This window comes from Halyomorpha halys, unplaced genomic scaffold (genome assembly GCF_000696795.3).
Source record: "Halyomorpha halys isolate HHAL.00 unplaced genomic scaffold, Hhal_1.1 Scaffold471.1, whole genome shotgun sequence".
Lineage (NCBI taxonomy): Eukaryota > Metazoa > Arthropoda > Insecta > Hemiptera > Pentatomidae > Halyomorpha > Halyomorpha halys.
The window spans coordinates 472803-483550 of NW_027107708.1; the positions used below are offsets into that span (position 1 = coordinate 472803).

The 10748-nt window shown below is 29.0% G+C and overlaps 1 protein-coding gene across 2 annotated transcripts in view; it reads left to right on the top strand.

Moving 5' to 3' along the window:
• The window catches only part of LOC106683171 (probable E3 ubiquitin-protein ligase HERC1), a 75099-nt gene that overhangs the window by 51006 nt on the left and 13345 nt on the right, over positions 1-10748 (top strand). Inside the window, exons 52-61 of one of the 2 annotated variants that reach the window (XM_067046064.1) lie at positions 672-798; positions 881-931; positions 3125-3258; positions 5840-6012; positions 6735-6928; positions 7019-7219; positions 7805-7929; positions 8017-8185; positions 8488-8667; positions 8745-8890. In XM_067046064.1, the coding sequence (XP_066902165.1) occupies positions 672-798; positions 881-931; positions 3125-3258; positions 5840-6012; positions 6735-6928; positions 7019-7219; positions 7805-7929; positions 8017-8185; positions 8488-8667; positions 8745-8890 (1500 nt within the window). The remainder of the gene's footprint in view (positions 1-671; positions 799-880; positions 932-3124; positions 3259-5839; positions 6013-6734; positions 6929-7018; positions 7220-7804; positions 7930-8016; positions 8186-8487; positions 8668-8744; positions 8891-10748) is intronic. The other variant, XM_014424462.2, reaches the window with a different exon arrangement.

Below are 10748 nucleotides of genomic sequence, written 5' to 3' on the forward strand. Positions count from 1 at the left end.
ATATTTATAGATCAAAAAATTGAAGCAAAATTCATCTCATCTCTAACATTTTTTATTTATTTATGATTTTATTGATGCTTTAATTTAATATCTAAAGATTTCTGATGGACAATTACCAATCTGCACTGCATATTAATTTTACTCAGAACTTCTGAATAATTGTGGTCGAGGTTTCCTGAATCTGATTTAAATTTACAGTATAATTAATATTTTCAGAAATATATATTGCTTCTAAAATTGTTATCTTCCTTATGTATTATTCTCAAATTTTCAAAATCCATGTTATGTTTATTTTGAAAAACGTGTTTTACCAATGATGTTTTCTTTGGGTCTTTTCTATATTTTCAATGTCACTGTTATATTGATATATTCTCTCATTAATGTATTGTTTAGTTTCAACTATTCACATAGCTGGACAATTTATGCATCATCTAATACATTCATCCATCACCAACTCTCTAAAATTTAAAAATCCTTAATTCTTTAGAAGGTTTAATCAGAAAAGATTTAATTAAAACCCATTTTGTAATATATTGGAATGAATTTGGAGGGGAGGAAGGTTTAATGTCTCAAAAAAATACTAGTTGCTTATGTAGTTTCGCTTAATTAACCACTAATATATTTTTTATTTACTGTTTGTACAAATATTTTTCAACAATTTAAAATTGTAGGAACTTCTATCTCTTGCGAACGGGGAAGATGCTGATGGCAATTCTTTCGAAAGTAGCTTTGCTGTCATACAAGCCTTGGTTGAAATGTTAACATCTCAAGGGGAGTCCCTATTTGGTGATAAAAAAGGTAATTTAACTAAATATATATATTTTTTAGATCTCATATTTCTAATTTTCACTAATTCTGACTTTGTTACATTTCTTTCCAGTTTTCGTCTATTCTTTTTCCTATTATAGGCAAAGATTCTGGAATAAAATATGTGAGTTTACGTATTAGTTTACCGCAACGCAATCAATGCTATGTTTGCATCGCTTATTGTATTTGAATATTACATTATCATCAATTCATTCACATTCTTTCATCAAACTCTTTACAAATTTCTATCATTCTATCAATTTCTATCATCACTTTCAAATTTAATACTGGAATTGGTATAGTTCATTTAGCACTTATAGCACCCGACAACTTGCTTTTTACACTGGACTACAACAGAGAATCTATATGTTTTTATCTGTTACTTAAAAAAATCTATATATATGTAAATATAATTTTTATATAAATATTGTTAAAGTGTATTTATGATTTACTCTCAACACTTAGACAATTTATTTATTTATTTCTTATGTATTATATAACTAGTTGTAATACCAGCTGCTTCGCCTGCTTTACCTTTCTCTATTAAATGATATCGCGGTTGTTTTCAAATTTCATTGTCAAATTATTTTTGTAAAGCTGAATGTTGAGGTGAAATTGTTCCTATGTTTCTTATCAATAAAAACACCTTTGTTAATTTTTATCTTTCAGGGTCTCACCATTAGGTTATCAATCATATCTCATATTAACACGATCCATTTCATAATTCATAATGTAATTTAGTTATAAATTAATTAAATTCAGGGTTAACTAATTTAATTTTAATTATAAAATGGCCTATATTAATGACTAGAGATTTGATAAATTGATGATGGGGGTAAGGATAAAGGTGTTTTTATTAAAAAGCTCCCAAGGAAGATTTTCACCTCGAAATTCTAATATATTAGGGTGTCCCAAAAGTTTCTTTCTCTTCATGCTTTGAATGACCTTCTGGCTCTGCTTGTGTGAGCTGTAGTTTTCTTTTACCTGTCTATGACATCGGTTTCAGTCCTTCAAGAGCTCTTTTGCAGTATTTCGTTTGTGCCACAGTCTTTTTTTAAAACTTTCATCCTCAGCATTGAACATGAGTAGTGAGAAGCGATATTTACAGCATGTTATGCTTCATTGTTTCAAAAAAGGTGATAGTGTCAAGAATACTTTTGATGAGATTTGTACCGTGTATGGGAATGATGCTATAAAAATAGTTATAGCATTTATAATAACATCCATTCTCAATTGGCTCAATCAGCTGCCGCCTAAAAACAGCAGATATCGACCTTATCAACACTCCTTTCTCAAGGTGAAACAATAAATTCTACGAATTACTGTCATCAACTGGATCAATTTAAAGCTGTCATTGCAAAAAAACCTCCAGAATTGATGAACCCACGAGGCGTTGTTTTTCATTATGATGACGCGAGACCACTTATTGCATTAGCGTTAAGAGAAAAGCTCTTCAATTTTTATTGGGATGTTGTACTGCAACCTGCATACTCTTCAGATCTCGCTCTATCTGATTATTACTTCTTTCTATCTTTAAAAAATTCTCTTTGTGATAAACGCTTTAAATCCATCAGCGAAATAAAAGTGCACCTCCAGGATTATTTCTTGTACAAAACAATAATTTTGAAAGAAGGCATAATGAGGCTTCCTGAGAGATGGAAGAAAGTAATAGAGTAAAAGAGTTCTTATATAAAAAAATAAATAATATCTTAAATAGTAAATATTGTGTATTCATTTTATATTAGAAAAAGGAAAGAAATTTATGGGACACCATGATATATTAGAAAAGATATATTAGTATAATGATATATTAGTAGTTAATAATTTTTTGCACAGCTTTGTACAGATCTAAAGTTCAAAGAATTTTGAACACGTTATTATTTGTGGTTGTAATGGAGAGGTGCTTTCAACAATATGTACATCGTATTGATCATTTTCAAATTCAAACTTAAGAAGAAGACATAAAGACAATGTGAATGGGGTAAAAGCATTGAGAATTGTTTAGTTGAAAAATATACAGCTTTCAAGAGTTAACATATATGATAAATAATTAAAGCGATATAAATCATGCTAATATCATATTTTTCTTTAGTAGTATTTTTTTTTTTTCAAAGATTTTCAATCCAAAGTTTGGTCAGAATTAGGTAATGTTGTTTATTAGTATTTAAAATAAAAGAAATCATGAGGTATTTAATTTCTATATTTCATTTAAATCAAGTATTTCATTTTTAAAGGTTTCAAGTGTTTTATCCTTTATCTATGATAATATTGATATCTCCCTTACTCATAATCATGATATGTTATTTTTTTTTTCCAGATGAAGATAAAATCCCAGGTAGCCCGATAGAAACTAAGGTTGTTTCTCCATTACTGCTTGCAAATGCTCTCGCAGCATGTGCTATGTCTAATAAGGTAGAACCTAAGTACAGGCAATGGGCAACTCAGCAGTTGGTATGTTTTTCTATAAATTGTTTTTTTTTCTTTTTTAATTGACATCATTTTCATTTGATTGCAATGTTATGTATTACGATTCATTATTTGATCAATATTGCAATATTTGTTACTGCAATTATACATCAATGTTTAATATTTCTCGAGTCTTCTAAATAAAAATGTACACGTTCCATAATAAATTAGTCGTAAAAACCTCATAAAACATAATGTCTGCGACGGCCATAGGTCACTCACAATGAGCTGTCACCAATGCTTAAAAACGATAAATATGTCTTTTGCCATCTTAAAGGCCAATTCATGGAAAATGATAAGAAAAAAATTATATTTAGTTACCATAAATAAATAAAATCTAAATAAATATGTCTGAGAATGAAATGCTTCATTAATAATTGAAATGTTATAGAAAATTAATTGATAATAACAAGTAGGAGTGGAATTAGGCTAAACTCTTTTAAATAAATAAATGAGCCTAGTCCAATATGCTAGAGAGTGACATATAGATAGAATTCTATATAGAGATAGCTATAATTAAAAATATAAGCAATATTTTTAAAAAATAATAAATAATAAAAATTTTATTAAATGTTAAAAAAAAAAATTGGCTTTTCTCAATTTATGTGGTAATTTTTATCATACAATATGTTAATGAAATAAATTTAAAAGTGAATGTAAAGATTTAACTTCTTCTAATGTAATAATTTTTATATGGACTAGATAATAGACTCGTAAGAAATGTTGTCCTGATGATAATATAAAGGAAATAAGAACTATTTAGGGTTTTGTTTTCCTTGAAAATAAAATAAATAAGTATGAAATATTTTATACCCTTAGCTGCAGATTAAATAATTAATATTATAGAAAATGTTACGATAAGTTATCATCTATAAATGTCAATAGTTTGTAATTTAGAAGGTTATACATAATAAATGAACAAAATATTTAATCAGCAATGGGAAAAATATAAATATAAAAAACATATTTACATATTTAAGAAATAATAAATTATTAACAATTAAAAATCTTGGCTGTGTGTGAATTAATCTTGGAAAGGCTCCATTATTGTGCTCTTGGTTCTGAATAGTCTTCTGGAGGTAGTAGACCATTGAGGTAATTTGTGGTAAATTCCCCTGAGGTGATAGTGGAGCCTTTCACTCGAAAAGCATAGTGCTTCATGGATTGCAAATTTAAGGACCTGACTGGGGCCCACGAGTGTGATCTTGTTGCGAGATAAATGCACACAATATTTAACTTGTAATTAGGACATATGTTTTCAAATATCACATAGTTCGAACTGAGTATTATGTCAAGTTGTATATAAGTCAAACAACTTATTAATAAATATACTTGAATCAATTGAAGATCTATATATCTTTTTAAAATTACAATTAATAGGGATAATTGTTCACTTGGTATGAAAAAGTTTTAATTTCATGTTAAGCAAAATAATTTTGGAACTTGGAGATTCTATGTCCCAGGAATTTTCTGTGGAGAACGGGTCCTCTTCTATTTAATATAGCATTAGAAGTAGCTATTCGTTCAATCAGAACTAATCCAGAAGGGACCATTTATAATAGACTGTCTCAATATTTAGCATATGTAGATGATGTAGTCATTGCCGCAAGAACCTGAACAGCATTAAAAGGAACATTCCAGGAATTTGAAGAAGCAGCATATGAATTAGGCCTTAAGGTGAATGAAGACAAGACGGTGTACATGAAAAGGTGAAGAGAGGATAAGGAAGAGATTAGCAAAGTGACGTCGTTCATAGACCACAGTTTCAGTTCTGTAAACCAGTTTAAGTACCTAGGAAGCCTGGATAACAAAGTAGAGAGCAAAATAGAGGTCATTTACAAAACCATCGTAAGTCCAGTAGTGATCTATGGGGGAGAAACATGGCCCTTGACAAGAAAAACAGAACAAATGCTCAACTCCTAGGAGAGAATGGTATTGAGAAGGATATGGGGAAGAGTCTCGGAGAATGGAGTTTGGAGAAGAATAAGGAATGAGGAATTGATAAACCTGTACGGGGAACCAAGCATTGTGTTAATTAAAAATAGCAAGATTTAGATGGTTAGGACACGTTGAGAGGATGCCTAATGAAAGGATACCGAAAAAGATGGTTTATGGCAAAAAACCAGATGGAAAACGGAATAGAGGACGTCCCCGGATCAGATGGCTGGACGATGTGGAGGAGGATTTGAAGCTCTTGAAGGTTGGCAGATGGAAGAAGAAAGCAAGAGACCGTGTAGATTGGTTGGCTGTTGTGGAAGAGGCCCGGGTTCTTGCAGGACCGTAGTGCCATAATAATAATAAGCAAAATAATATCTTACCATATGTTGCTGCCTGCAACAATGTCCATACCAAAATATTTAAATAAAACTGGTTTAAAGATATATACAAGTCTTGTACCTTATAGTAAGGAAGGTAATCATTTAGGAATTTCATTTTCTTCCAGAAAATGTATTGAGTAAACAATTAAAGTAGCATTATAGTTAGAACTTACAGGTTGCTCATATGTGCTGAAATGATAATAAAACATCTTTTTATCTCAAATATTAAATGATTTTTACCATTTTAGGTTGTATGTTTGGCTATAAAAAGCAGTGTCCTTCCTAATCATATCCTGGAGACGTTGAATATGGCAGATCTTAGTGGTGTACTGACGAGGAGCGTAGTTTGCTCCCTCCAAGGGCACGATAATAGAATCAACTCCTTGGCCTGGCATTCATCTCATAGGCACCTTGCATCTTGGTACTTATAATTTTAAATCTTTAATATTTATTTAAACAATTTTTTTTCCCTATTTATCAGGATTTTTGTGCTTCATAGGTTTAAAATTTAATAGATTGTGCTGTTACTATGATTTCTTCATATGTATTTCTGTAATGATTGATTTTTTCCCACTTCATTTTTTATTTTCACTTACCTATTCATAAAAAATATATAGTATGAAGAATTATTGTGATCCTTAAAAATTTTAAATTTTAATTTTCAATGGAAGTACACATTTTAAGTCCAAATAAACGAGTCTCTTAATTTTCTAGTTATTAGTTTCTTGTTTCTAGTAAAATGTTGATAAAGGTATGTCACCAAAATGTTCCATAAACATAGTTTAGTAAAATTTCATGGATTACTTTTAATTATGCAAGAAGGTGAAGATAAGAATAAGTTTGTAAAATTAAAAATGTGCATGCTAAATTATATTTAAATCTTAGGAATGATATTTATTTTTCAGAACTTTGAAAACATAATATATATTTTTGATAATTTTTTATCAGTTAAAAAGGAAAATGTAAATACTAATTAAAATGTTAATAATAATAATCATTTGAGTTAAAAAGGTTTTTCAAAGAGCATTTATATAATTTATATGACTTTTAAAATTAAACTTACAGAAAAAATGATAGAAAATCTAATATTCTTTTGTTTCTGTCTTATGCTATGTGAGTTATTACGATTTTCTTGTATATTAGCGGTTACGACAGTACAGTGCGTGTATGGTGCCCTGAAACTGGTGCTCTGGAGCAAACATTTGTTTATCGGAAATCTTTAGCTGTCTATGGAAGTGAACTTCATGGTGAACTGATTTCTCATCTTAGTTGGAGTGCAAGCGGGCGCTACCTGTCCGCAGCTATGCAGGCTTCTCTTAATATTTGGCACCTTAATGGTAATCTTTTATTGTATTCAGATTTATGAATATTTAGTTTGATAATTTTTTTTAAAATAGTGTATATATAATATTCATAATTATGTTCAGAAGATGGAAAGGTGAGCGGTGAATGTTTTATCGACTCTGACACTGATTGGATAACAGCAGTCTGTTGGCCAACGACTCGACAAAATTTAGAAGAGGGCGAGTCTTGTCTCGTTGGCTGTGTGAACGGCATCGTTTCTCTTATAACAGTCAGGCACACTATGTTCAACAAGCTTGAACTAATCAATGCATCCCAACCAAATGGTAAGGCCAATTAAAATGTTTATTTGATAGATGATAATTTTGAACAGTTTCTCTGTTGTATTGTTAAAATTTTTGAATTATTTGGTACTCAACATATTTTTGGTTATTTACATTTCTTGAAAAGTAGTTAATTCAATCTAAATTAGTATCTTTATTATCTTCCTTAAATTAAATAGCTTTATTATAAACGTTCCTTATTCATTATATAAGCAGTCTTCATGTTTTCTGCCACTGATTCATATATTGACTTGTATCTTGACAAATGTCATGTTTTTTGACTAAACATCATAGTTATATTTAATATTTATTACTTTTTATTTATAAATATATTTATTACGGCACTAATTAATTATTTTTTATCTATTTTATTATATATTGTTTATATTGCTATTATTTATACTTTATATTTTTATTTTATGTATTTTAAAGAGGGGTAAAATTGAAAAGGAAGAGACATATTGGGGTAAAAGAGAAAATGTGAAAAAAAAAAAAAAGAAAGAAATATTAATAAATAAAATAGTATAGAAAGAAAAAGAGAAGAAAGAACAAAATCTTAAAAAATAATTTATTTCTGTATGATTTTAGCCTCAGTTGTTCAGATTGCTTGGTATGCTGAGGAAAAACCATTCGCCATAGCGTTTTCTGATGGCACTATCAGATTGGGATTGAAATCCACCCTTGAGAGGACTACTGTCATAGAAGCTCATCAGGTAAGTTACGTGAATAAAGTGAAATAATATCTCTAATATAATTTTGAAATTTATTTTTGAAACACTGTTTTATTTTGTCATGACTAGAATGCTGTAACCTGTATCCAGTGGTGCCCTGGAATAGATCTTTTAGCCTCTTGCGGTAACCAAGATAAACAGGTTCAAATATGGAGTAGTTTTGAAGGAACTTGGAAGCGTTCATATTCTCTTAAGCATGGCCATGACCCATCCATATTTACTTGGTCTCCGATCATAGGTATATACAATTTTATAATATAATTATTCAAATAATTATAAATGAATTTTTTAAATTTCTTTATTACCAAATTACCTGATTATTGTAACAGTTTGTTAGTTATTTTTAATAGTTGATAATGGGGAAGGAGGGGTATAATCTTGTGCAAGAGATGTCCCTAACGATTTGCAATGCTTTAACTATGAATTATTATGATTAAAAGTAATAAAGATCAGTTATAAAAAACAAAAATTGACAATCCAGAGATAATAGATGAAAACAAATACCTACATTTCAGTATTAAGTTGTTGTTTTGTTTGTAGGAAAAGGAGTACGCCCTCTTTTGCTTGCAGTTGGTACAATCAATGGAATGATATATGTCTGGTTGATTTCACTCCCGAACGAGGTTGTTGAGCCTCGTATTCTTCACTCATTACAGGGTCATCTCTACAACCCAATTAAGACTCTGTCAATTAATTCGGAAGGAACGATTCTAGTTTCAGGTATTGTCAAATTTTTTATTTACATTATTTTTTGTTTAAAGTGTAGAGAGAATTAACTTAAAATTTTTGGTTTTGAGGTTGTGGGAAAGGTACAAGTGGTGTGTTGAATATGTGGTCACTGCTCGACGGATGTGTTATTCAAACTCACACAGGATCGGGAGGTGTTCAGTCGCTAGCTTGGATGTCATCTATTGGTTTAGCGGTTGCATTTGCCAGGTCAAAAGTAAGTCAGTTTACTCAGTCAGCAGTCTTATTTAATCAATTATATTTAAGTAGAGGTTTATTTCTGTTGTTTGAGAATTCTTCAAAAAGTATACATGACAAATTTATAAAATTCTTTCTAATATAAATTATTAATACAGGGTGTATCAGGATTGTTAGACCATAGGCAAGGAGATGATTGACCTCAAAAGCTACATGAAGGTTTGTACAGGACGTGGTCTGGTTCTCTCCAGTAAAAAATAAAATTAAAATTTTGAGTTTTTTAAGCACTTCTCTTTTTTTTTCTGAATTAGAAGATGTGACTCAAGAAATATTTGATTTATGTAATTCTAAATTAAAACTAGTAAACTAGGTAATATTTTCTTTAAAAGCAAGTAAAATTTATTTTTGTTAAAATCATTTTAAGGTGGCTTTCAATTCTTGATTTGAAGAAAAACAAAACTTTATGTTTTATAGCTGTTTGAAAGTTTTCTTCAATGGTTCATAAAAAAAAAGACAAATTCTCTCTCTCTTTTTTTTTTTTTTTTTTTTTTTTAAAGAAATGTTTATTTAGCTTACTATGCTGTAATTTAGATTTACATAACTCCAATAATGTTTTGGTTATCTCTTCCTATTCATCAAGTAATGTAAATTGCTTAAAAAAAAAAACTTAACTTTCATTTCCTGAGTAGAATGAGACCATAGTCCATATGAACTTTTTAGTTGTTTTTGAAGCCCACTAGGAGACCAAAGACCTGATTCCAAATCACACTTTTTGGTCAATCAGAAAAAAATCTAGACCAATCTCTAAAGAAACCTTTAATTCGTTGGTATGCAATGAATGCTTATTAAATCTAAAAGTTTTTCTATAAATGTAATATTTTTAGCCCGGTATTGGGCTGAGAAATAAATTTACTCATTTATCATAGGATTTATAAAAAGCATAACTTTCCACCAGTAATTCACTTTATGATAGAGTTAGTTAAGCCACACCATATTCTTTTAAGGGAATTTCTTCTTCTTTACAATGGTACAGTTAGAACTTAATTATCATGAATAGTTTTTGAGTGATTGTTTTCTATTCAACAAAAAACAAAGAAACTAAAAAAAATACAGAACTTATATTTCCTACTTTTCTGTGTAGAACTGGACATACATTTTTTATTGAAAGTGAGGTATAGAATCACTGTGGTCCATACGTTATGACAAGACTCGCCAAGTCACTTAATAATGAAAGTATATCTTACGTAGAAGTTGTAACAGTTTAAATTATTTCAGTAGTACCTATAATTATTTGAAAGATCAAAATAAAATATTGTTCATTTTCCTCCAAAACATTGTTGTCTATCTAAATTGATTTTAAACTATATGTAATATTTAAGAAGGATTGATGTATAAGACAATTATATATAAGATTAATTATACATAAGACAATTATAAATAATAAGTTTACACTTGAAAGTTCCAAAAGGCTTGTTAGTGCTTTGTATTATTATTATTTTTTCTGTCATAAATTACCCTTTCATTACTTTTTTTATTTATTTTTACATCTGAATGTTTCGGGCTATTTGTCCATAATCCAGTCCATTGTTCTACTTAAATTATATGATGGACATGAGTCAATCTCGATTGAAAGACCTTTTTATGTTCAAATCTTGAATATAGCTCAACATATTTTCTTGTTTTTTTCTTTAGTAATTATTATTATCTTATTGCCTCTCTAAAACTCAAAATTAAAACCTATTTTTTTTTTTTATCCATCTTCCAGTATTTTTACTTGAATCAATAATACTAATTTTTCAGAAAAAAATTATATTAAGAAAATTATAATAAAATTTGATTTTTATTAATTATAATTTAGTATCAAACCTCGTATTTTA